Genomic DNA, 27,464 nt, shown 5'->3' with positions numbered 1-27,464 from the left:
TTTAATTTTAATTGATCTATTTGTGATATATGAACACTTTGTATTTGTGCGTTACCTAGTTCGAGCTGACCTGGGAAAAAATGACCTTTTACGACAATGCCGGTTTTGAAACGGATAAAACGACTAAAGTAAGTTAATCTGGTTTTTTCTTTAAAACCAACCTGCAACAAAACATTCAACATTAATTTTTGCTCTTAGTAATTAATATAAATTGTTTGGGTGGTGTGAAATGGTTCAAGATTATTCCAAGTGGTAAAATTATGTATTTGAGCAATAACTGCTGGTTAAGATCAAAGTAAACTTTCATCATATTTCCAAATGAATTATCCAGTTTTTTTTAGTTCAGGATCTCTTTCAGTCTTATTTATAATAGTAATGTGAGCTTCTTAGTCTTAAACCAAAGGAAAACTATTGGTGGCTCTTTTCCAAATTATGAATGACTGTAAAAAAGAAAATGATACAATTAAAGACAATCTCTCCAAAGAAAACTTTGAGTCTAGTAAAATGAAAATTATATTCACAATTGCTATTTAAAATGTTCAAGGCATTCCTGAGGAACTGAGGGTCCGTGTCATGCTGGGGTATGTACTCACCATGGAATTTGTTAAAGTGAATGGAGTCCCTCAAGGTTCAGTGATAAGCATTACACTTTTCTCGATCAAAATGTATTGCTGATGGTGTCCCCGAACAATTAGACAACCTCTGTTTTTCCTTTCGTGGAAAGACCTTACAGTGAGCAATAAAGGTTATGGGGCTGGAAGAGCCGAGGAAACCGGATTTGCCTTCTCTGTATCGAAAAATTTTTCTAGGCTGAGAAGGGCCCACAGCATTCTGCATCTCTGTCTTACGGGTGCTGTGATAAGGTATGTAGAGTCAATGAGGTTCCTCAGCCTCGCAATTGACCGAAAATTAAGATGGCAGCCATACAATGACGCTGTCGAGTTGAAGGAAAATAAAATAGTAGCATTATTAAAATTTGTCAGCCTTTTAGGCGGGGAGTGGACAGGGAGAAAATTTTTCTCCCATGAAGAAAAAAAGAAAATATTTTACTTCAGGCTGTGCTTGACCTTTTATGGTTACATGGGCTGAAAATCGTGCCTGCACAGACTTGATAGGCTCTATCAGGGTCTTTGAGCGGTCTCTGGCACATTTAGAACAAGCCCTTTAGCAATTCTATGCTGTGAGCTAGGAGTGCTGCTGCCCGAACTTTGAAGAGCTATGCAGTGTGGTTGCTGGTCAATCTGAAACATCCACTTTTGAGTGAAACCTACAAGCGACGAGGGCAAGGATGACACTGGGAACAATACTCAAGCTGGGTAACTGATCAACTCCATCCTAGGTCCTTCTGGCTGTCCAGTATGATCTTGTTAACTAAGTTGCCTACTCTACCATACCATTACCTCACTAAGTTCTTAAAACTTAGATGGAAGTACACTGGTTTTCGCCTCTTATTCACAGAAGGGTCTAAGACTGAAGAGGGTGTGGTATCTATTGCAAGGGTGTATTTACTTAATGGTCGCTTGCACCACACAGTAGCATTTACATGGTGGAATTGTATGTGATTTGGCATGCGGTTGAGGTGATTTGAGATGATGGTTTGTCTCCCTCACGGTAGTTACTGCATTGTGCTCTCGTTGAATAGATACCAAACGAAGCGTTTCGGCAAAAAGGTGGTTGTCAGGATACCCGGAAAAATAGATCTGGAGGGTAATGGCAAAACGGACTTGGCAGCTAAGGCCGGAACATCCCAACCACTGTTATACTAAAAATTCAATTAAAAAAAAACATGATTAAAAAAATGTGGCAGCATTGGTGGACCAGATCGGCGAGAAGCTCTTGCATATCAAGAGAACTGTTAATAGGTGGCAGAATATGCTATGCAAGGTTGACACACGGAGATTTACTTTTGGCCCAATGTGTCTGCATGCAGAGGAAGGTTGCTCGATGTGTTCCACCTAATTGAAGAGTGCAATTCCTTGGCTCCATACAGAGAATGTGTAGGAATGTCACCAGACATGAAAATTATTCTTGAGCATAGCAACGAGTATCTGGGCACCTTGTTATAATTTTTGGAGGAAACAAGGTTGTTTTATTGCATATAGTAGTGATAGTTTTGTGCCCCTAGTGTGCCGAGAGTGAATGTATTTATTAGCGTGAATACAAGAACTTTTCTTAAGCAAACCAACGAGTTTCTTGATTGTGTAAATAAGGACTTTTATAGAATACAGTTAATTGTTTTATTGAATGAATCTATTTATTATCGTGATTGTATTATGTGGGAGTCAACAAGGGGCAAATTCCTTGAAAGATCGAGACCCTGTTTTTCTTTACACCCTTTTCCCTGACCTATTTTTAAAATGCCCAGGGGAATAAAAAAAAAAAAAATGTAAAAAGAGATACCTATTGAAAATAATTTCTGGGAAATGTCAAGAGTGCATTTTTATCAGTTCCATTGCAAAGATAACAAGCGCATATTTGGATTGTTGTTATAAATAATACAATTTTTATATGGATACATTGATAAACTGGCATTGATTTTTTAAAAATAAAAAATGAATAAATAATAGTGAGTGTAAGTGATGAGAGGCTGGGTCATTTTCTATAAAATAATTTAAAATAATAATAATAAATAAAAATAATCATTAAATGAGACTTTCTTTAGGGCAGAATAAAAGTAGGACGTACTCTGATATTACCAAAACTAATCGACCAAATTTAAAATTCAGTCCATTATAAGGTAAATAAACTCATATCCAGGTTAATAGATCTGTTTTTAACGCCTATAATCTAAATTAACTTATAATTAAAATCAATTTAAGAAAAAATAGATATTAATGAATAAAATTGAATAATAAAAATTTAAACAAAACGTTTTAAAGTCTAGATAAACAAATGTACAAATTCAAATTGCAATTATGACTTAGTTCGTTAGTTTTGAGATTTCTCCATGGGGTGATGAACCTAGTTAGTAGTTTGGTCGTTACTGACCGAAGATGACAAAATGCTAAACCTGTAAGAATTAGGCAAACCAAAATGATTGGTAATGATAAAAACTACAAATTACACATAAGTATCTAGCATAAGTTACTATATAGAATAGACTTTTTTAAATTACAGCAGTGCTTGTGTAACAAACAATTTTGTTCTCTTTATGATTTTTTTTATTATAAGGTTAAACAAGAGTATTTCTCCTCTTGTTTAACCTTCCAATTACATATATTAATTACATTTGGAGGGAAATTGTGAAACAATTAGCTTTTTTTGTATAATAGGATTTTCAGGTTGAAAGACGTTGGACTGCGGTTAAGTATGAGGGTCAAGGGTTTTCCAGAGGCTTCTGTTGGATAAGGTGTAGGGAACTTGGGCAATGTTTCGAAGCATTTGAGAGTGGATTTTTTTGGAGGTTGTAATGCTTTGTTGAACCCCCAGTTCAATTCCGTACGTACAAATTGGTTATGAGACGTTTTTGGTCATTTTTTTCTTTTAAGTTGAGCATGGGGCTCCAAGTAAATCTTTTGGTTCGTGTAACCCAAATAGCAAACAAAATCGGTTGCTGGGAGAGTAACAGGGTTGGAATAGATTGGAGAAATGAAGGTTATATGTTGGGATTTGAGTTGAGTCAATTTTTTCACACTCCAGACATTTCTGGGTTTGCTAAAAAATTGCTCTGCATATGATTGGGATTTATAGGTATATCAGTATACACTGAATAGAGAATGGGACCAAAGCTGCTGCCTTGTGGAACACCTGCTTTGCTATGAATGATGAAGTAGCATGATGATGTGTACCTGAGATGGACAGGATGATGTTAAGTGAATGGAAGGATGCCGTTGAATTCCTACACTTTAGCAGGAACCTGAAAAGCGTACTATAAAAAGAGCAAGGAATGGTTATAAGGGTTATGAACTTGGTTATGTTGCCTGGGCCCAAATTAATGGGATGAAATGACTGGACCTTTCAAAGCTGGGATATGTTAAACTTTACTAAGAAATAAAAATAACTATCATGTAACATTTGTGTTTTTGTGAGCTCCCAAAAAGAAAGCTGGAAGGGGTACAATAAGCTGTAAAACTGCAGTGCTCAGAGGGAACTCAAGTTTCTGGTTCCTTGATCAATAAAGAAAAAATTAAGTTTGAATGATTGGACCAAAAAATAATTATTATTATTTATATTCTATGTACAAAACTATACACATATTTCAATAAAAATACTGATACAGCTTTTAGTGTGGATTAAGCGTTTTAAATACAATATATAAAATATTAATATAATAAGAACTGTAGTAACATGTACTTGACAAGAGAATAAAATATAAAAACATGTTTTTTAAACTTTTTTGTATTATCACAGTCAGCTTGTCAATCACAGCGTTATGAATATGCAGGAGGACTGTTTTTTTTCTCCCCTTGAGATTTGAGAAAATTTTTGCATATTTGCATTTTGTTTAGGCTCAGCTTGTCATTTTCCTGTTAGATAATTTTATTAGGAAATGACTCACGAGAGGTTCTGATAAGACATTTAGCCTTAGCGTTCTCTTCTGCCAGTAATAAATTCAGATTCAAATAAGAACAGGACAAAAATAAAATGTTTATATCTAGGGATGTTTCGTTACTTGGAGACCTCTCTAGAAACAATTCAAAACAAACACAAATCCGTACGTATTGAACATTGATTCAAATAATTTTATTTGTAATAAACAATTTATTCCTCAGGCTGTGTTTTTCAAAAATCTTAAGGCACTGTGATTGATTTATACTTTCAAGCAACTTTGCTCAAAGTTTAACTTTAAGACCAAATAATTTTTCTGAATTTTATACACTTCTGTATTTTCCCTGACTAGTGAGCACTGTAAAGTGTGCAGAAAAAAGTCTTTTATCGGATTAATATCAAAAGAAAAATTAAAAAAATGACTTCATGATCGAATTCCCGTTTATTATTGAAGATCCTGCGACAATGATGTTCGCCCCGGTTAGCTTTTCCAAAACTTGGAATGCTGAAATTTCTGCATACGTGACTCCTCCGACAAAATAGACGACAAAGGTGCGACTGCCTTTGCCGATTTTCTTCTCCCCTTTGATGGTACAATTCGGCAATAGTTTGGCCACATCCTCTTCGGACGAGTCTCCCTTTGCCAGCATGCTTACGATTTGACAAGCCACAGGGATGTAGTTGCCAGTGAAGACAAAACCTGCATCTTTCGGCTGCTTAAAATCATAATCGTCTGACACAGGTGGTATCAGTTTTAGCTTCTGAGCGAAACTCATGAAAGCACTCTTCCTCGTAGGGAGGACAACGGCTTGTGCGACCCTGCTTGCCAAATAGCTACCCGACTGTTCCACACAGAGATTGGCCTGTTCCAATTTATAAAAAACCGGCAAGTATTGATAGCCGTAAACGTGTAGATAATTTGTTTTGAATCTTTTATACTCATCTTCTGTCAGGCCATCTTGGGTTATTGATAATAAGCATATAAGCCTGAGAATAGCATATCTATTGTATACATTCATGATTAAGGAGTCCTCAATATACTTGAAACTTTCTTTTCTTTCTGTTGAATTGATTAAGTTCGCCTCTGTTGTTTTTAAACCTTCGAACCGATGGCCCATTTGTTCGATTATGATTTCGCAAGCACTTATATGATAAGCGAGACTTTTTTTGACAGCGGTTATTGTTGACATTTCCTCGGAGATGAACCGTTTCAACTCTGATAACTCCAAAGTCTTACTTTCGTTCTGAACAACTTGAAGGTCTTTTGAAACTTTGCTTAAAAAAGGAAATACGTCTGAGAAATGTCTGCTTTTGATCTGGGCGTAAATACTGTCAGCATTGCTTAAAAACTGGCCGATACTTTTTTCCCCTTTAGAACTTTTGAGTTCGACTATGCCGCTGTTGATGCCGAATTCTTCGTCTAAGAGACTGGTATACGTTGCTCCTGTGAGTAATGTACTTGCATAATCGACATCTCGGTCGATAATCAAGAAGTGTGTAACTTCCCTATCTAAGGTGTCAGGTGCTGCCAACTTCTCGTTAAACACCTGTACCATATCGTATACCATTTCTGAGTATTTGCCCTGTACAAGAGTTATGTACGGCTCTCCGAGCAAAAGTTGCAACGTCCATATAGATTTCGCTACAGTGTGAAGCAGTGAATAATCCCCTTCGATGTACAAGCTTTTATACAAACTGGTGCATTCCAGCGAGAGCACCCTCCGATCGAGCGGTATCAGCTCCCACTGAAAAACATGAGTTTTGACCAAATCGTACAGCCCTTCCTCTTCCAATAAGGCGTCTATCGAACAGAGCTTTCGGGTTACGAGTATCAAATTATATGAATGCTTACTTTCACTGGAAAGTTCAGAATTAATCCTGTCGCATACTTGCTTCACTGTTTTCAAATTGGCATTGATGAGAAATACCCTCTCTGGATTCGTCAAAGGAAGATTGTCAGAGTTAAGTTTGTACATCTTGTCAATTCCTTTAGATCTGCAAATAAAAAATAAGTAATTAAAAACTCAGCCTGATTTAACTAAACTGTGCAATTGCTCCATGTGGTCTGCGAGATGATAAACCTGTAATTTGGTCGTTACCGATCATTTAGGTCGTGCCGGTTGTAAAAATATACGATCAAATATAATCCAGTCAATAAAAGGCTCCAGTTGAGTAAATTCATTTACCCTGTTTTGTGCTGATTTGTGATAATTTATTGTTTGCAACGATTGTTTATAATGATCTTATATCAGAATGTTTTGTCAAATATTTTACAATTTCATCACTTTGTATCTCTTCAACAATTTTGCATCCACCACATACGACTATGCCCCAGAAAAAAAATCGTTGGTATAATTTTTAATCAGGAACAAAACGTGTTTGTTAGAGCAATGCCCTGATTAATTGAAGATGATAAATGGACGCAGATAAAGCATGACAAAGTCGAAACAACGCTTTCAATCTCAAACATGTCGACAATCAAGTTGCCATTGAAAGAAACAAATAGATAAATGGAAAAAAAAACAATGATTGGTTGTTCGAGGAAATGAAAATAAAACTAATCATTGTCTTGAATTAAAATAATAATAATAATAATCATGTATAAAAGCATTTTGTCATCTTCAGTGGTAGATGTGTGGATGGAAAACTCATGTCTTAATCCTTCAAGGTACTGAAATGGCCTTTTAAAACTTCACTTTTTATAAATGTAAAATATGGACACAGTCAAATCATTGATGATTGCCTTTGTGTCTGGTATAATAAATCAGTAATGATTGTAAACAACCAAACTATGTCTATAAATCAATGCGCCATTAAAGATGTTTGAATGCCCTGACAGACGAAAATAATAAAAAGTCTTTATTACGAAAGAGAAACAAATTAAACATTAAAATAAAATAAGCAAGTGACAGCCCATATGCTCGGTCATTATACAGAGAGACAAGGCAATAGGCATACCGTGATGATCTGAAATAGCCAAACTACATCTGAGAGATAAAATCAGAGAATTGGCAGACTAGAATATCAAGACCTTCAGGACTACTGAAGATGGCAAAATGCCAGAATGGTCATAGTGGACCTAACCAATTAGATTAGGCATACAATGAAGCCCAGAAAGGAAAAAACTGCATTTATAAACGAGGGGACTATGGTACCAAGTGGGCAGCAGAATCTTGGCTCTAGACCTCCACGGTCATGGCACTTTTTTCATGTAAACCCCCCCCAAAAAAAAAAAAAAAAATGTATATATCACATTCCTTGGCAAATTTTCAAAGTTCATAACGGCCATTAAAAAAAATAAAAAATAAAAAATGTCTAAACCATGGCGGTGTGGCATTAAAGATGGTGAAAAGCCGAAATGCATCTGACAGACAAAATCAGAGAGTAGATATAACAGGATCGCTAGATACAGCCAAGCTGCATCTACAAGTTATGATGATTGTGCTTAAAGATGATGAAATGCATCAGAGAGGCAAAATGGGAAAATAGGCTACCAGGATCTTCAGGACTACTGAAGATGGCAAAATGCCGGAATGGTCATAGTGGACCTGACCAATTATATTAGGCATACAATGAAGACCAAAAGGAAAAAACTGCATTTATAAACAAGGGGACTATGGTACCGAGTGGGCAGCATGTAAGAATCTTGGCTCTAGACCCCCACGGCCATGGCCCTTTTTTTCATTTAACCCCCCCCCCCCAAAAAAAAAAAAAAAAAAAATCATATATATCACATTCCTTGGCAAATTTGCAAAGTTCATAACAGCCAACTAAAAAAAAATTTAATTTAAATTAAAAAAAAAGTCTAAACCATGTGGTGTGGCAATAAAGATGGTGAAAAGCCGAAATGCATCTGACAGACAAAATCGGAGTAGATATAACAGGATCACGAGAAACAGCCAAGCTGCATCTACAAGTTATGATGATTGTGCTTAAAGATGATGAAATGCATCAGAGAGGCAAAATGGGAAAATAGGCTACCAAGATCTTCAGGACTACTGAAGATGGCGTAATGCCGGTTACAACATGACAGATCAAAATATTACACCTGCCATGATGATTGGAAACAACCAAACCAAATCTATCTGTAAGGCACGGCAATGAAAAATTACAGATGAAGATTGAAGAAATACATCATACCGACAAAATTAAAGAATAGTTATAAATGGATGGTCAGAAAACCCGAACATTTATAGTAATGGGTCATGGGGCAGTAAAGACGACAAAATGCCATGACGGACAAAAATAGCGAATAGTCATACAACGAACTGAAACAGCCAAATTACATCTATAAGTTATGATGTGCCTCGAAAGCTGATGAAATGTATCTTAGAGGCAAAAAGAGAGAACAGGCATACCAGGAACTTGAGGACCACTGAAGATGATAAACTGCTAGAAAAGACATGGTAGGTCAAACCAAGGTTTAGACCTACAATGATGATTAGAAACAGCCAACTACATCTATCATCTATAAGGATGGCGATGTAAAATTGCAGATGGTGGAATGACAAAGTACAGACCGGCAGAACAAAACAGTAAAGATTATACATTCTGTGATAATCAAAACCAAGCAAACTACGTTTATAAGTCATGGCAATGATAAAATAAAGATGGTGGAATGATGAAATGCATCGAACAGACTAAATTGAAGAATAGGCATTGGAGGATGGAAAAAAACAACTGAACTTCGTCTATAAGTTGACAATGTGCCACTAAAGAAGGCAAAATGCTGGAACAGACCTGGATGAACAAAACAGTAAAGATTAGAGATTCTATGATAATCAAAAACGGGCAAACTATATTTATAAGTCATGGCAATGATAAACTAAAGATGATGGAATTATAAAATGCATCGGACAGACTAAATTAAAGAATAGGCATAACAGGATGGTATAAAAACAACCAAACTTCATCTACAAGTCAAGTTATGGTTATGTGCTACTAAAGAAGGCGAAATGGACATGTCAAATAAAACAAGTAAGGATTAGTCATACCAGGATAATTAAAAACAACTAAAATGTTGGGCCACTGAAAACAGTGAAATGCTGGAATGTACACGGCAGACCAAACCAACAACAATTTATCAAGGATGATCAGACACAACCAAACTTCATCTACAAGTTATGGTGATGTGCCACTAAAGAAGGCGAAATGCTGGAGTGGACATGGCAAATAAAACCAGTAAGGATTAGTCATACCAGGATGATTAAAAACAACAATTAAACAACTACAATGATGGGCCACTGAAGACGGTGAAATGCTGGAATGTACATGGCAGACCAAACCAGCGACAATTGGTCAATGATGATCAGACACAACTGCATTTATGGTGATGAGAAACTAACTTCGAAGAAATAACGAAATGCACAGACTAATTAGAGAATAGGCACACCAGGATAACCACAGTACGGGTTTATCACCACTGCAGACCTCAACACAATATTTCACGATTAGTAGTGGAAATATACTCAATAATCGTGACTGATTAACAATTTCTTAGTTAAATTATACACTATTTTTTAAGTAAAAGACAAATTATTGTCACCTCAGTTTACTAGCTCCGACGATCCTCTCCAGCGGTTTCATAAGGCAGTCATCTATGATCAAATCCTTGAAGCCGACGATCCGTTCCAGGATGGTCAAGAGCTTCTGCTGCGAAATTTGGACTAGCGAGTACAATTTTTGATCTATCGTCTTGTTCATATTTGGCTAAATTGAAACTCCGGTCAATTTTTGGTTGACAGCAACTCGCAGAAAACCGTAGCGTCGCCTCTCGGCCGTAACCTCGCAGTCCGACCAGGTTTTCTGTTTACAGTACGTTTTCAAATTTTGATTTTCCAACTTTTGTTTTTGTCTGAATTTCTCCGATTCGAGTGGCAATTTTGCAAATACGAGCTCGCCCAGTCTTGTAAAAAATGCTCGGACTCGGAAAACCGGAAGTTCATCGGACGGCTGTGGATCTTTAATTGATTAATTATGAGAACGAGTGCCTTAGAAAGGAAGCTTTTTTGTTTATAATGTCTGAAAAAAGACTTACTAGGAGTTTCAAAAGCTATGTCGGATTTGACGATGAGGTGGGTGTTCAGTTTTGTTAATTAACGCACAAATATGAAAAAAATAACAAATGTGACACAGGCTATCAGCATTGACATCTCCAGTTAAACTTTAAAGAATGGTTTATTTTCTCCATGAACCTGGAAGAATGGAACTATCAGCAAGAAATGCTTTCGGTTCAGTTGTGAACTTATCAGCTTTCATTCCTCCTGAAATGGGGAAAAAAATTTAATATACAATTTAAAAAAAGTATGGATCAATATAAAACAAATAAAATTTTGACTTTTCTATAGAAACATCGGAGAAGGTCATTGACTTCAGGATCTTCTTGGTTCCCTAGGTTGTCTTCATTGAGTCGTTGCTTCACATTTTAAGATGATTTGCATTTTTATCTGTTGAATATTCGAGTAATCAAAGTATCTTTGTTCACCTTTCCATCATCATGATGATGAAATGGGGGTTTGGCAAGCACTGCAACTCGATACTTCTTTTAAGAAGTAGGTCATTTACGGTCATTTCTGCCATTCTTTTCCCTCGGTCTTCTTAGCACCCTAATATGTTTTCATTGAGCTTCACATTTGAAGATGATATGATGACATTTTCATCTGTTGAGTTTCAAGGAATCAGAATCCCCTTGTTGTCTCTTACACCAGGATGATGATGGGAAAATGGCGAGTGGGGTTGGCATTCCCGAGCATTGTAGCTTACTGTACTTTTCCTAGTATGTAGTAGATGAAGAAATAGATGGTCATCGACTGCAATTCATCTTCAGGATCTTCTTGGTACACTAGATTATGTCTCCGTAAAGCTATAGCTTCACATTTGAAGGTATGAGTTGCATTTTCATCTGTTGAGCTTTCAACTAATCAAAGTCTCCATGTTGGCCTTTCCACCATTATGATGATGATGAAAGGGAGGTTTGGCAAGCACCGCAATTTATTGTATTTTTTCTAGTTCCTTAGTTCATTCAGTTGACTTGATCCTTCTTTTAAGAATTAGGTCATTTACTGTCATTCTTTTTTCTCGGTCTTCTTAGCACCCTAATATATGTTTTCATTGAGCCGTTGCTTCATATTTGAAGATGACATGATGGAATTTTTATCTGTTGAGCTTTCAGGGAATCAGAATTCCACCAGGATGATGATGGGAAAATATGGGGAGGGGTTGGCATTCCAAAGTACTGCAGCTCACTGGACTTTTCCTAGTTCCTTTAATTCAGTTCAATTGGCTCAATCTTTCTTTCTTTTAAAAAGTAGAGAGTCATTGATGGATTCATTTTCAGGGTCTTCTTGGTACACTAGATTACATTCCATAGAGCTATAGCTTCACATTTGAAGATGATATGTTGCATTTTTATCTATTGAGCTTTCGAGTAATCAAAGTCTCCTTGTTTACCTTTCCACCGTCATAATGATGAAATGGGGGTTTGGCACTGCAACTAATTGTATTTTTTCTTGTTCCATTGTTCAGTTCAGTTGGCTCGATTCTTTTTTTAAGAAGTAGGTCATTTATGGCCATTTTTGCCATTCTTTTTCCTTGGTCTTCTTAGCACCCTAATGAGCTGTTGGTTCATATTGAAGATGATATGATGGCATTTTCATCAGTTGAGCTTTCAGGGAATCAGAATCCCCTTATTGTTTCTTCCACCAGGATGATGGATCCATCATCTTCAGGGTCTTCTTAGGTTGCTTCACTCTGTCAAGGGGTGAACTTATGGGTTTTTTGGAGCTTTCAAGATTTAGGCCTTTGGTTGGGTTTGAGAGGCAGGCTTGGAACTACATACCCTAGATTATATCTCCATAGATATGGGTTGCATTTTCATACATCAAATTTTCAAGAAATAGTCTCCTTGTTGACCTTTCCATGATGATGATGATGAGGAGGAAATGGAGGTTTGGCATTCCCAACTGCATCTTGAGTGTAGTGCCATGTAGTGTAATTTATCATTAGTACAATAGTACTTTTCCTAATTCCTTAGTTCAGTGCAATTGAGTCGATCCTTTTTTTAAGAAGTAGTAGGTCATTGATTGTCATTCTTCTTTCTGGGTTTTCTTGGTATCCTAGTGTCTCCATTAGGGGTGTCGGTGGTTTAGGTGTTGACACAGCACTCATCACTGGTCCTGGATTTGAATCCAGCAGCCCTGTATTTGAACTTGATATACTTACAAATGGGTTTTTTTCAAAAATACTGGCATCCTGAGGGTTCATATAACCTTGTAGTTGAAATACCCTTGCAAAAAAAAGTCTCCATTGAAAGATTGCTTTGCAGTCAAAGATGATATGAAATTTCTTCATCGTTGCAGATCATTAGGGTTCAATGTTGAATAATACCCATGCTGTGTAGGTGCTTTTTCAGATGCCAGTGACTTTTATAGATCCTGAGTTTAACCCTGTCTAACCGTAGCAATGCATTTGCCAATTTTTAAAGATCTGTAATCATAAGTATACTGTGTCCAGTACCTTTGGAGTTACGGCCGGGCTTTTCCTCATCTTCACACTAGCAGAGGAAATGTTCCGTGGTTTTTTTTCTTCTTTCAGGATTGTTCTACTTCGGAGTTTGCAGTGTCCAGCCAGAAGTCCAACTATGATTCCGCCAGTCCTAGCCTGGCCTAAGTCTAATAGTTCTGCTTTAGTTATTGCGATGGTCCTGAACTTTTCAGCATGCCTCTGGAGTTTTTTCCATGGTGGAGGAATCTGTGTTTACCTTTGTTATCCCAAGTATAGGTTCTGGGACTGAGGTCTTGCAGATCGTTTTCTGTTTATTGACTGCTTTTCATCACCTAGAATTCTTTTGTGCCCTGGTGTCCAAGATATTATTGTTCAGTTTTCCCAGGTTTTGGAGATTTTCGATGCATATACTGATTATGATGTGACCTGTTTACCTGCTAAGCTTTTAGGGCTGCTTGGTTGTCTGATTTTATGAGATTGAAAGACTGACCTACGAGAGATAATGTATCCCTCATTCTGTTCCCATAGCACACCGTGAGTTATAGTTCATCAAGAAATCTTATTACAAGATCCAGTTTATATGGTTGAATTTCTTCTTTGGTTAGGATGTACATTGTAAAACACTTTTTCCTGCAGGTAAGTTTAGCTCAGCAGTTTGTTTGTGGAATGTGTCCCTCTACTTGCTCTGCGTAAATCTTTTTCAAATTTGTTCTTTCTTCCTTTGATGCATTCTGTTCTTTCTTTCCTTCCGAAACTTGGTTGTGCTTGGATCGTCTCTGTCCAGTGAATGAATTCCACTGTTTCATTTTCATTCTGTATTTTTATCTAAGATACATTGATAGTGTGAATCCCTATGCGACAGAAATGCTCAGAACCTATCAGTGTTATAGCAGCCATTTGCTAAGGCGTTCACTCTCTCGTATCCTTCTACCATGTCCTGGGACCCAACAGAATAACTTTATTTTGTATTCCTAATTTATTTAATTTAGTTTTCAGCTCCATATTTGAGCAAATAATACTTGAATTGAAGCTGATGGCTGCTGGGCTATCTGACATAACAGCTAAATGCTTGTTTTTGTATCCTTGAGGTTTTGATACACAGTGTAGAAAATTATAATAATTTATGTTAGGTGAAATAATTCTTGTCATACTGGAGGTCTTAATGTCCAACTAGCTGTTGGGTGTCGTGGACAAAGTTCAAACCAGTTAATATATTTTTTACATATTATTACCAATTAAATTCCATGGGTAGTGATTGGATTTAAACCGAGAACCACTAACTCAACAAATAGTCAGACACCCTAACCACTCGGCCACCGTAATTCCCATAATTTTCATTGATGTGTATTGATTAAATGCATTAATTAACAATGTATAAGGTGTAATAAACAACATAAAAATATCTCGAAGGTGCATTACAATGCAAAATTTTGTTGGATGTCAGTGAAGTTTAAATTTTTGCTAAAGCATTGTTCATTCTTTTTTCAAGTTGTGACTATCCTCGCTGAGACACACTGAAGATGGCGAAATTTGACAGACCAACCCAGCGAGGATAGTACCAAAATGATCAAATTACAGGATCATTGCCTTGTAGATCGCACGGAGAAATCTCACGTTTGTTGTTAGATCATCCTATTCATGTTTTCAACATTTCAGAATTGTGTCAAAATCACAAAACAAATTTTAGTAGAAAATCGAGATGAGGTGATCAGACTGAGGCAAAATATTTAATTTTTAAATATTTACACTCTCTCTCTCTCTCTCTCTCTCTCTCTCTCTCTCTCTCTCTCTCTCTCTCTCATTTTATTGAAACTCGTTGAAACATGTAAATTTATTTGCTCGATATATTTTCAATCGAGGAACATGTTGAGCTGAAGTGTTTCTTGCCACAGTAATGACATCATGCCAGATAATTGATGACTAATGCAACTGGTGTTGTATAAAGAGGAAAATAATAATTAAATAATTACCATTCAAAGAATAATTGCTATTCAAATCCAATATTTGTTGTAAATTAATATTCCTGTTGATTGAACAATTCTGTCTTTTTATGACTTTTTGATGAAATTTGTACAGGAAAATCTTACTCAGACCTGTGTGTTGTTTAATTTTGAATACGATATATAGTTAATTTTTTGTCATGTATATAATAAATGTAAATATAGTTGATTTTTGTCATGACTTGTATATACGTGTATGCACATTTTAGGGTAACACATTGAAAGTCTTGAGTTGCTATGAAAAATACCTTTTAACTTGGAGTTTTTGGTTTGTATTTGATATTTCTTTTACTTTTTTGTTATGCTAAAGTAAACCACATCTGCCCAACATATCTTTTTTTTTTAATTGAGCTAAATGCTTGGAAAAGCTTGAATAATTTTTTATTTAATTGGACCTATTTTACAGTAGAATGTCATGCTGTATTTTTAAATAATTAATTATAAATTTGTTATAATGGGCTTAGTTACTAGCTACTGTCAGTATAGTTCATTATTTTTATAAAATTTGCCAATTTAAAAAAAATTAATATGAACTTTGCAACAAAAGATGACAAGTAAGAAAAAAATTACATCATTGTAAAGTTGTTTTAATGCTTACTTACTCCATTTTCCACTGTGTTATTTATTCGTACACTAGTCAAACTGTTGATTGCCTTAGACTGTTTATCTATCGAGTGTACTTCGTATTGCCGGCACAAACCAGCAATGACTCAGACCCCTTGGACTGATTCCTGGGTATCCAGGTTTATCAGCGCTTTATCTCGATATTCTCTGCTGAAAAGTCGAATCTATCGTATTAATGTAAGCAATTTCTTTTTATCAAATTACCATTTCAATTGTCGTTACAATAGAGTAAAATAAAAGGATTGGCGTTTATTGAGTAAGGGGGTGGTTGACCTGGTAAAAAAAATTTTCCTCCTTTCAAACTTTCATTCTCTCCCACAAAAACATTTTTAGCATCAAATTTTTACTTGTTTTATTTACATGTACTATTTATTACTTATTATCACTATTTAAAACACTTTAATCAAAATGCACATACTTTTTGTTTTGTTTGTTCTTGATAGAAAATATGAAGAAATAATGAAATTGTTTTATTTTTTCATTTATTAAACTTTGTCTCTTTCTTTTTTTTTTTCTCTCTCTCTCTCTCTCTCTCTCTCTCTTCCTTTACTCTCTCACTCTTTCTTTTTAAAGTTTCACACAGTTTACAGCATACTCTTATTGAATTTTAATTTTTTTTTCCTTATAAATTTGCCCAATCAAATTATGTTGAAAATGAGATTGTCTATCATTTCTCAGATATTTTTTACGGTGATAATATTTATATTTGAGCCAAGGGATAGAAGTAAATTTACTGTTTTAATTGGGGTCATTAGCATATGAGCAATATATATATTTTCTGTTTGGTCACTAACATGAAAAGTAGCACAGAATGTTTCTTTGTAGATCTATTTCAAAATACTTGAAAATAAACAGTCAACCTCAGCCTGTCATGTACAATAAATTACTTAATTATAAGTAACAAATGAAATATTTATTCAGTTAAATATTGACAGTCAATAGAAATAATGATCAGTCAGATATTGACATAAAACAAGTTTGGTGTAAATAGACTTGGGTGTATTTAAAATTTAAAAAAATAGGATAGAATTGTATGAAAAACAGTTTAGTATGTTATAATAATTAAAATTGTATATTTCAGTTTCTTAATTCAAGCAATGATGACTCCTATATTGAGCACCTCTCTCCAAGGCTTATTCGTGGTAAAATATATATATATATTTTTTTTTAAATTAAATATAGTAGTGTAAAATAAGTTAAAAAAATTTAGGCGAAGCACTTATCGCAGAGGCACAGAACGTCCTTATGTTCTCGCCCGTCAGGGACACCTCTATGAAATCGACGACCGTGTCGTCTCAGGGTAGATCCGGGCTGCTCTGCGTCACTTCATTCAAACTCTCTTTTATCACGTCCGATGAAAAAACAAGACAGGTGATTTATTTTGGTCTAATACGATTGGAAGGTGTGACCTGAAAGTTTGCCGTGTGACAGGAGGTCAGTTTTGAAGATGTGCTCCACCTAGGTGAGAATGATGTCTGCCTGACGAATGTCGACTCTTTGTACATCTATGGGGATAAGAAAAAGAAGCTGGTCCCTGGAAAGCAGATCGCTGAAAAAGTCAAAGGGCTTTATGTTGTTTGTAAGGTACATAAATGAAATTAATAAAATATAACATTTTTACTCACCACAAGAAGAAAAATTGCAAATACAAATATTTTTACCAAATTCAAATATTATTATGTATTTAAATATATTTTAAAATTTCATAAATGTATGTTTTAATTGAATTAGATATTATCAATTTTAATGAAACTTTTTTAGGTAATACTAGGTCGAAAAATATAAAATATGTCTGAATGTTCTTGCTAATGGGCTCTAGGAGTAGAAAAAAAATTTAAATGTTCTATTTCAATGTGATGACCAAATAGTTATGCCATAGCTATCTATCATACGGAAGGAGATGAAAATTTATATTTAAATGGTATTTATAGGTGCTTAAAATGAATCCAAATAAAAAAGTAAGAACAAAAAAAAAAGAAAAAAAGATTTTTGACCTACTTTACTGGAAACATCAATTGTTTTTGCATCTTTTTAAATCTTTAATCTCATTCAATATGTTCCTACTTATTATTTTCTTATCCTAAATAAAAATACATGTATAAAAAATTGACAGATATATAATAAATTTGAAATACATGCACATCAAAAGCAGGAAAACATTTTTAAAAAATGACTTAAAATACACTGCCAGGCAAAAAATTCTGCCCACTTGTAATATTACTTGATTTTTATATATTAATCAAAGTTACACTTTTATTCACCACTTTCGTGGTCCGCTTGACCAATTAATACATGTCAATTAATTAAGGTTCTTAGTTGAGATGAAAAAAAGCTAATGGCACGAGAGGGATTCGAACCCATGACCTTCGGCTAGATACGCCGCTGCTCTACCACCTGAGCTATCGTGAACTCGATCCACTCGGACATCAACTCCCCATCTCAACCCCACCTTATGAGTTTTCCCTCCTTTTGCCATTTTCCAAATGTCGTGTAATCAGTTTGGATTCTCGACGACAATTGAAATGGTGACGGAGAGCTTTAATGAAAGTAGTGAATTAATGATTTAAAAATGAAGTACACTACTCCGATTTATAAATAATACTTTTATGTTTAATAATTGAGTCTTTGTCAAATAAAATAAAATAAAATAAATAAATAAAAAAAGATGGAAATTGCTAAGGAAAATGGAAAAAAAGACAGATAAAATTTGTTTTAATTAGATTTTTAATTAACATTTCAATATCGTGTATTTCCTCCTCTTACATTAATTACATCTTGAAGACGCCTTGGCAACCTTTTCATTTGTCTGGAAATGTCTCTTAGTTGGAAGTTAGCCCATTCTTCACGAAGAGTCCTTTCATGATTGTGGACTGTATAGGAAGTTAAAATTTCTAGCATTGTATAAAATTCATTTTTTCACACCCTACATGCATTTCTATAATTTAAACAATGTTTATAAATCCCAGGCTTTGAAGATGATCTCGCTAAAGATCGAAACGTTGGCACGATAAAGAAAATGATTTTCTAAAACCTATGCCACACCAGATGATGATGATCTCATGATCTCCAAATAATTTTTAATTAATATTTCAATATCGCATATTTCCTTTTCTTGCCTTAATTACATCTCGAAGATGCCTCAGAATACTTTCTACCAGTCTGGAAATGTCTCTTGGCTGGAGATTAGCCCATTCTTCACGAAAAGTCCTTTGAAGACCGTGGAGTGTGTAAGGGAGTGATGGACATGCTCTTATTCATCTTTTGAGTTTATCCCATAAATGTTTGATGGGGTTCAAGTAGAGAATGGGCTGGCCAGGCTAAGACCTTGATGTTATCTTGTTGAAGGTTTGTACTGTGCGAGCGATGTGGACAAGCATTACCATGCATTAGAGTAGGATTGTCGTTGCTTTCATTGAGGTTAGGCTACGCATGATTTTCCAAAATTTTATCTACACAGCGTGACCCTCCATGAACAACAACCAACTCTGTGCGACTCTTCATTGAAATTCCCTCCCACACAATCACTGAGCTACATTGAAAAGGTTGGCTCTTGGAAAAATTACAGGCTTCGAACTTTTCATTGCACCTTCTCCACACTCTTTCACGTCCATCTGCAGATCGTAGAGCAAATCTACACTGTAAAAAGTACAGCAGACCAATCATCCAAAGACTAATGGCTGTGTTCTCAAGAAAATGCGAGCAACTCTGTGTGTTCTGGTCAATTCTGGTGCTCTTATGGGGTGAAAAGCCATCAGTCCTTACTGATTTAATCTTCTTTGAGCAGTGCGTTCAGAAATTTGGACACCTCGAACTCCTGGAGCTAATGAATCGCTTAACAAATCTTTGTAAAATTCTCAAAGTCAAAACAGTCGTCTTGTGGTTCTTTTACCCTAGGGCGTTCAGAACCGGGCCTTCTATGGGAGGACCCAGTTTCTCGAAAATGTCTAACCACCTCTCACAGAGTTTCATAGGGATCTCCATTGGCAATAGCCGCATTCCTGATGGAACATCCATCGTCAATAAGTGCGCAACATCCTCAGCACTAAGTGGCATTTTTAAGTTTACAACTTGAAATTAAGAAAACAAAGATTAAAATTAAAGTTTATTGCTTCAGAATTCAAATGGGACTGAATAAACATTTTAAATTATGTAGAAAGTAAACATTGAAACATCCTTTATCCTTGTTTTGGATTAAGGATTGTGTTTCTTATTGATATTCACAATTTAAAACAGATCATAAACATATTATTGGTAAATACAATGAAACGAATTAAGGGCAGAATTTTCTTTTATCGAGAAAATGAAAAAAAAAATCAATTGGGTGGAATTTTTTGCCTGTCAGTGTATTTTTTCTCGGATTCTTGGGCCCATTAGTAATAACACTTGGACACATCTCTAATATTTTTTAATCTAGTATCACAAAAAAAAGTTTAATTAAAATGACAATTAATTAAGGTTTTTAGTTGAGATGAAAAAAAGCTTTTAAAAAAAATTTTTCATCTCAACTAAAAACCTTAATTAATTGTCATGTATCAGTTGGTCAAGCGGACCACGAAAGTAGTTAATGATTTAATTAAAATAGTGATCCCACATCCATACCCCATTGTCAGTAAAAGTTCTATTTTCTAATATTCAACTATTTCTTTCTTAAGTTAGATTATTAATGTATTTAGAAGAAAATGTATTTTTCACTTATTTTTATTCGCTTACAGAATTTGAGAGTGTTATCATTTAGCTTCAAGTTTTCTCCGATTGGCCATGGAAAAACCTTAACAAACACCTTACTTCATCATGCCTTTGCGCAAAGACATCCCCTACTTTTTCTTTATGATTATGGGTACTCATTTTTTCTAATAAATTCTACTATATTTTTCATTAATAAACTTTTCAATTTTTTAAATTAAATTATTTTTTTGAGTAGAGAACTCGTACTTACTGCAAAAACTGAGACAAATATGTTTCGGGAGGCAGGTGACTGGGGAAAGGAGCTAGCAAGGACACACTGCTATGGTTGGCGTCTCTCAGCAGCAAACCTTAATTTTCACCTATCACCAAGGTAATTTAAATTGTATCTGGTTAGTCGACAATTATTAATAATAATTTTACAGCTTATCGAAGTGGATAGTAACGCCCGCTAAGGTGGTCGACGCCCAGTTGATGACAGCAGCGCAGCATTTCCGCGCCAACCGGCCTCCGATTTGGTGTTGGTCGAACTCGGCCGGTGCCGCTCTGGTCCGCATGGCAGACATCATGCCCACTATCACGGACAGGTACGTCTACCACAGGGCGCATTTACAATTCTATACACCAAACCTCTGCTCCAGGTATGGTAACTCTCAGTTCCGGGCCCCATAACTGATGAATCGAGTTGAAGGCCGCCTTTGAAACACTCTTGATACTTTTGTGGTTATTTAATAATACAGTTAATAATTGTATGAATGAGGAGGAATAGACAAGTTTCAAAGGCGACATTCTACTAGGGGCTCTTAATTATTGTTTCATCCCTGTGGCGTTTGTGGTCATTAAGTGCATGCTGTTCAAGTTATACGTAGAAATTAAACTTTATGAGGTAATTTATTTTAAAAATATAATTCTTTGATATATCTTCTCAGCAATACCTGTATTTGTTGAATTTTATGTTAACATACAACAAATACATACAGTAGAGTCATTATAGTTTGAACTAATTGAGATTTTGCCCTGTTTAGATTATTGAAAAGACCCATTAGCAGAATAACAGCATTAATGCAGAAACAAGTAGTCAAACTTCTTTATAATGGACATTGAGTAATGAAATTTAATGAAATATTGTCCACTTTTGCGATAAGAATGAGTAAGTGAGAAAAAAAAATTGGCATTTCAAGAAGGCTACAATGGCGATTACAAAATATCAACACCTTTGGAACACCGAGGAGTTTTAACCTTTTTCTATGACCAGAGGGTTTTTCTACGAGAGGAAAGTTAAACCTTTAAAACATTTCCTGCATAGTTGTATCCAGAAGTGCTCTAAAAATAAGGCTGTATCATTGCAATTAAATGTAGGTTCAAAATCGGCCCAATGTTGTTTAAATTTTTCCAGCCAGGTTTGTCTTTCGCTCCATTAAATGTCTTAAAAGAAACCTTATGTTCTTTTGTAAATAGTCACGCCAGCGTAATGATGCTTTGCGTGTTTTGCAACTTCTAAGGCCTTCTCTCGATTAAGCAAACCAGGGTATAAAATATAAACTGGATTGATTTTCTAAAAAATAACAAACCAACAAAAAGGATATTAAATTGAGTACGTTTTCTGAAATTTGCCGGTCTCTAGGTTTGGAAATAGTAGTTTAGAATCACCATAGTAAGTTTTTCAACTTTAAAATAATAAATTCACTAATTTCGTGGTCCGCTTGACCAATTAATACATTACAATTAATTAAGGTTTTTAGATGAGATAAAAAGTCAATGGCACGAGCGGGCTTCGAACCCACGATCTTCGGCTTGATACGCCGCTGCTCTACCACTTGAGCTATCGTGACCTCAATCCACTCGGACACCAACCTTCCATCTCAACCTCACCTTTTACCGCAGAATATATCCGAAAAAGCTGTCCGTATCTGTCATTGGAAGTGTCCTCTTTGTAGAAGATTTTATGAAGAAACTAATGGGAAGATGTCTGAGAATTAAAATTTGTTCAATGGAGGTGTCTGCTTTTTAGAGGTGTCCATTAAGAGAAGTTCCAATGTATTTTGAAAAATAAGCTGAAAGTATATATAAGCTGTACAAAGAAAAGAGTGTAGTTAAGTTGTTCCTGAACATTTTGATCTGTCATCTTTGCTGTTGTCTGTCTGATGCGTTTTGGCTGTCGCCATCTTTAGGTTTTAATTAAGACCTATCACTGAAGATAGACAGGTTGAAATGTGTATGACAGACCAAAATGTTTGGTGATAACCAAACATCACCTCGCAGACTTCACAATTTAAGGGTTAAAGTACAGGGAAATAGGCAGTAGAGTTTGGAGTGGGCAAAGCTACAATAAGTGTCCATTAATACCTTTTAACTAGAAAATATTTAAAAAATTTATTTTGCGAAATGAAAAATTTCCTTTCTCCCACTTGATGAGTTTGGATCAGACAGACATTTGAATCAATGGTTTTTGGATTAGTGGGACTCCTTTATATTATATTTCATACTTAAAGCTGTTCTAGATTTTATTTTTCTATAATTTTTTTTCAATATTTTTGACTGTTTAGTATGAATTTGAATCAGGAAAGAAGTTTTTAAGAAAATAAGATCTTTTTATTTTTCAGGCAACAGGAAAATCTTATGCTGGAATCAATTAGAAAAAGTCACCCAAAGCTTACAAAGCCAATGGTTTTAGACCTGACCAGGGAACTTCCCAGTATAAGGGACATCCAGCACAGTTTTATGAAACTGAGAGAACTTTGCACTCCAGGTTTAAACACTTAAACTTTTTTCCTTACAAAAGTGTATTAATTCGATTTTAACTTTTCAGACGACGCGAAACATTTCTGGACTCAAGATCACCATTTCCTGTCCAACTTGGAGAACTCAAAATGGCTGTTGTATGTTTCCGCATGCCTTAGAAAGTCGGCGGAGGCTGCTGAAGGCTTATACGATAACATCACCGTCGTGCTGCAAGGTAGATTCTATGATTGTTTTCTTTATTTTCGTGTTGTTTATTTTAATAGTGTATAGAATGTGATGGACGTGACTTGTGCTGTGTTATCGCCTCCTTGACTCAACTCCTGCTCGACCCTCATTACCGGACTATTTATGGATTCCAGTCTCTAATTCAAAAAGAGTGGGTCATCATGGGCCATCCATTTTCAACTCGATTAGCCCATGTCTACAATCCCGAAACTGTTCAGGTAAAGTCAGTTTTATTTACTTAAGTTTTTTCTCTTGATAAGCAGACTGTACTTTTTGTTGGGTAATAAAGGAAGATTGATAGAATATTGATTTTTTTTTTAATCTTTGTAGTTTTCCCCAAATTTTTGTTTTAGTCTCCAGTCTTTCTTCTGTTTCTTGACTGCGTCTGGCAGATAGTTCAGCAGTTTCCAACTAATTTCCAGTTCACCGAGACATACCTTACACTTTTGTGGGAAACGGCGCTTGTTTCCATTTTTGACACTTTTCTCTTTGATTGCGAACGAGATCGTCTTCTGGCCTACGAGGTATGTTTTGATGTAAACACAGATGGGGAGAAAACACAACAAATATTCTTCTAGGATCCGGCGAACAAGCTGACCTTGAGGAGCGTCTGGGATGAGATTTTAACAGGAAAAGATGCACCGTTGCTTTATAACCCAGTTTACGCGCCGCACTCGCCAAATATAACGATTAGCTATCTGCCGGTCAACCACAGGATGCCCTGCCTACTCCTCTGGAAGCAGTGCTACTTCAGGCATATCCCACTTCTTGAAATCAAAGGTGGTGGCAATCCACAGGTACATTGCTTCGGTTTTATTATCTTAAATAATATTACGATTGAACTTTCCCAGACATACCTCATGACTGGACAATTTTATCCTGACTTTCCCCAGTTTTATTTAATTTACTTTACAAAGTAAACAAATGACAGGTGACTCATGTTAATTGCAAACTGTAATGTTTTGGGAATTCTCACACCCTGCACCACTCTATTGTGAACGCGTTTGACACTTCCTTTTCAGTTTTTAGTTTAGTTTTAGATAATTCTCTGATCCTTATTATGACCGATTTGGAGATGAGTGAGATAATAAATTATACATTTTATCTAAAATCTTGGTTGAGATGAAAAAGTCATGATGTCACGATAGCTCAAGCACTAGAGTGGTTAGAGCAGCAGCATATTGAGCAGAAGGTCATGGGTTTGAATCCTGCTCGTGACACTAACTTTTTCACCTCAACCAAGATTTTAGATAAGAAGTATAATTAATTGAAATAATTTAATAGGTCAATTATGACGGCTGAACATAATGGCTTAAGCTTAACGCAGAACACTAGATAATAATGGAGACACAATAGACCAATATTGATTCTGGTGCGCAAGGTTGTAAAGAAACCAACTCCTTCTAACTTTAAACTTAACCCATTTTTGTTTATTGTTCTAATTGACTAGTCTAAGGTTGTGGGTTTGAATCCCACTTGTGACACTAAATTTTTCATCTCAACCAAGACCTTACACAAAAAGAATACTTAATTTAAACTTAATCTTTAAAAAAAAAAAAAAAAAAAAATGTGAGGGATGTCCTATTATTAGAAGTGTCCATTTTGAAAGGTTAAACTGCACTTGTTAAATTCACTAATTTCGAGGTCCACTTGACACGGAAAATCCAATCCAATTACACGACATTTGAAAAATGGCAAAAAGGAGGGAAAATTCAAAAGGTGTGGTTGAGATGGGAAGTTGGTGTCCGAGTGGATTGAGGTCACGATAGCTTAAGTGGTAGAGCAGCGGTGTATCAAGCTGAAGATCGTGGGTTTGAATCCCGCTCGTGTCATTGACTTTTTTATCTCAACTAAAAACCTTAATTAATTGGTTAATATTAATTGGTCAAGCGGACCACGAAACTAGTGAATTGAATAAGTTTAAAATGAAGTATACTTCATTAAAGCTCTCCATGGCCATTTCATTTGTCGCCAAGAATCCAATCCGATTACACGACATTTGAAAAATGGCAAAAAGGAGGGAAAATTCAAAAGGTGGGGTTGAGATGAGAAGTTGGTGTCCAAGTGAATCGAGGTCACGATAGCTCAAGTGGTAGAGCAGCGGCGTATCTAGCCGAAGATCGTGGGTTCGAATCCCGCTCGTGCTATTGACTTTTTTATCTCAACTAAAAACCTTAATTAATTGTACTTGTTAATATCATTTGGCTCTTCTGTACTAGGTAACTGTACTTCTGGTTTGTCAGGAGTTTGACCGACAAAATACATTTGATCAAACAATCTGCTTTGAAATTCCTAACATTACTTAACACAGTTAATGTGGCTGACTTTCAGGCAAACAGTTCTAATCAGCGTAATGGCTGACCTGAAGGCCAATCATAATGCATGAGAAAAATTTTAAAAAATTGCGACCCAGGAGGGCGAGAATTGAAAATCCAGTTATTATTGAATGAATGTGCAATTGCCTTGCATCACATAAATTAATTTATGGGGACTGCTGTAGCTGATTTAGGGCGCCCGACTCATATTTGCCAAGTTAGCGGTTTTGGGTTCAAATCCTAGCAATCTAATAATTTTTTAATTTATTATAGTATGAAAAATGTATTGTAAAGTAGTTTTTACCCCTTGTCCTCGACATCCAACATTGTACATTAAACCCTCCTGTATAACAGGAATTTAAAAACATTTCATCTTAAAATTATCTTGTATCATTAATTTTTAATTTTGGCGCAGATTGATTTCATGAATCGTCTATTATTGGCCCAGTCGGAAAACGACGGTGACCTGGGCACTGATTCGTTTTCGCCGGACGCTTTGTCCCAATACGGTTCTTTCTTCCCGTTTTCAAGGGGATCTTCCATAATGATGAGCCCTCCGTCGGCACTCCTCGTCAGCTCACTTTCGCTCAACACCAGTTTCTACTCGTCTGAGATAATGCTCGACTCGCAATCAATATTGAACACTCCTGACTGAGTCTAAAGAATAATAAGAAAAAACGTAAGTGAACAATTTGTTTATTAAAAATTTTTTTCTGCACCTCATGATTTTTGTCAAATGATAAACAATAATCATGGAGAAAAGGTTCAATTTATAAGTGAATGTTGAGAATTAAATTGATAATTGTAATAGTCACTTTAGATTTAAGGATGATTGTTCAAATGAAACTCCATGTCTGTGATTTATTGTTTTAAATAATGTATTTCACCTCAGCAAATATGTTTGTATTTTTAATATATTCTTTAATATAGAAATATTTTATTTTATAATAGTCTAAAATTTATACATGTTAGTTCATAAAGTCCCTAAGGAAAAAACAAACCAAATGAAAAAAAAATTATGCCTATATTTTTTAATAATCTTATATTATAATTAAGTATCTGTATAAGTTAATTTTAAGTTTAACTTTTTTTCAAGTTTTAAAAACTAATTGTACATGCATTGTACAAAACTTGTACAGATTGGATGGCTATTGAAGCAAATTTGCATGTGGCAGTGCTGACCAATAGTGGTGGTGAGTAGAGTTGTACTACTTGTTTTTGTGGAAAAATTTCATCATCTGTAATGATAGTTCTTGATCAAACTCCTCATTCTTCTTGATCCTAAACTTCTCTGCTTTGCGTTGTCTTGCGCCTCGTCCAGGTTTTGAGCCCTGAGTCTTGACTCGATAAGCCTGAGACCTGTCAAAAGCCGAGGTTGAAGGTGTTTGTGGGTTAGCACTTGAATTCAAATCTTGATTTTCCACATCAACGATTTGTAGTTCAAGCTCGTAGGGAAAGCCACGAATTTGCTTTTAAAAACTAATAAGTTTATTATTTGGTGTCTACTTGAGTAAATTTGCTAAAATGTTCACATCTACCCCAATGTTAAAAATTAATAATTTTTTATTTTTAACGTTAATAATAATTATATCATTAAAAAGTTGTTAAATTTTGCCTTGGCTGGCATAAAAATATTGCCAAAGAAATCAAAAAGATTTAACTTATGTTTACAGTTGTTTTTATCAACTTCTGTACCTGGTATTGTAAAAATATAATAATATATATAAAATGAAAGGTATCCATGGGAAAGTAAAGATTTTGGTAACTGTTGGATAACTGCTGGTTTAAAAAAGTTAAATTTTTTTAGAAAAACATTAATTTTAGTTTAGAAAAGGATCAATTTCATTAAGCGAAACTCAATTTGATATGAACAAACTAATTCGTT

At 35.3% G+C, this 27,464-nt stretch overlaps 2 protein-coding genes across 12 annotated transcripts in view; one reads left to right on the top strand and one right to left on the bottom strand.

Moving 5' to 3' along the window:
• LOC106674144 (vacuolar protein sorting-associated protein 33B) overlaps nucleotides 1–15,634 on the bottom strand; it is a 28,025-nt gene extending 12,391 nt beyond the window's left edge. The window contains exons 1-3 of one of the 5 annotated variants that reach the window (XM_024226062.1): nucleotides 10,034–10,214; nucleotides 6,341–6,483; nucleotides 161–440 (exon numbers count right to left, since the gene is read on the bottom strand). In XM_024226062.1, coding sequence (XP_024081830.1) covers nucleotides 409–440; nucleotides 6,341–6,483; nucleotides 10,034–10,191 — 333 coding nt within the window. In that variant the 5' untranslated portion in view covers nucleotides 10,192–10,214 and the 3' untranslated portion in view covers nucleotides 161–408. Of the gene's footprint in view, nucleotides 1–160; nucleotides 441–4,661; nucleotides 6,484–10,033; nucleotides 10,215–15,592 lie in introns of those variants that run through there. The other 4 variants (XM_024226061.1, XM_024226060.1, XM_014406688.2 and 1 more) reach the window with 4 other exon arrangements.
• LOC106674142 (myotubularin-related protein 10-B) lies at nucleotides 42–27,464 on the top strand. Of its 7 annotated transcripts, none has more exons than XM_024226059.1 (14): nucleotides 45–128; nucleotides 545–581; nucleotides 16,696–16,756; nucleotides 16,825–16,985; nucleotides 17,046–17,198; nucleotides 20,327–20,451; nucleotides 20,536–20,670; nucleotides 20,723–20,938; nucleotides 22,901–23,046; nucleotides 23,107–23,253; nucleotides 23,310–23,482; nucleotides 23,618–23,788; nucleotides 23,843–24,061; nucleotides 25,995–27,464. In XM_024226059.1, exons 4-14 carry the CDS (start codon nucleotides 16,860–16,862, stop codon nucleotides 26,232–26,234), a joined length of 1,851 nt encoding a protein of 616 aa, XP_024081827.1. In that variant the 5' UTR covers nucleotides 45–128; nucleotides 545–581; nucleotides 16,696–16,756; nucleotides 16,825–16,859; the 3' UTR covers nucleotides 26,235–27,464. The 7 variants fall into 7 exon arrangements, with proteins under 7 accessions (XP_014262171.1, XP_024081827.1, XP_014262170.1 ...); XM_014406686.2 differs by lacking the exons at nucleotides 45–128; nucleotides 545–581 and adding exons at nucleotides 10,442–10,562; nucleotides 15,649–15,791 and having other exon boundaries at nucleotides 20,723–20,884; XM_014406682.2 differs by lacking the exons at nucleotides 45–128; nucleotides 545–581 and adding exons at nucleotides 10,442–10,562; nucleotides 15,649–15,791.

The sequence above is a fragment of the Cimex lectularius genome, unplaced genomic scaffold (assembly GCF_000648675.2).
Source record: "Cimex lectularius strain Harlan isolate CLEC.00 unplaced genomic scaffold, Clec_2.1 scaffold110, whole genome shotgun sequence".
Taxonomy (NCBI): Eukaryota; Metazoa; Arthropoda; class Insecta; order Hemiptera; family Cimicidae; genus Cimex; species Cimex lectularius.
Note: the sequence above shows the minus strand (reverse complement) of the source record. Positions and strands in the feature narration are given on the sequence as shown.

Bases quoted from the DNA above. Each gene is read 5' to 3' on its own strand.
- LOC106674142 (XM_014406682.2), top strand. From the start codon at position 15,696: ATGACTCAGACCCCTTGGACTGATTCCTGGGTATCCAGGTTTATCAGC. The intron at 17,199-20,326 runs GTACATAAATGA...ATTCGCTTACAG, and splicing joins GGCTTTATGTTGTTTGTAAG to AATTTGAGAGTGTTATCATT. The intron at 23,047-23,106 runs GTTTAAACACTT...TTAACTTTTCAG, and splicing joins GAGAGAACTTTGCACTCCAG to ACGACGCGAAACATTTCTGG.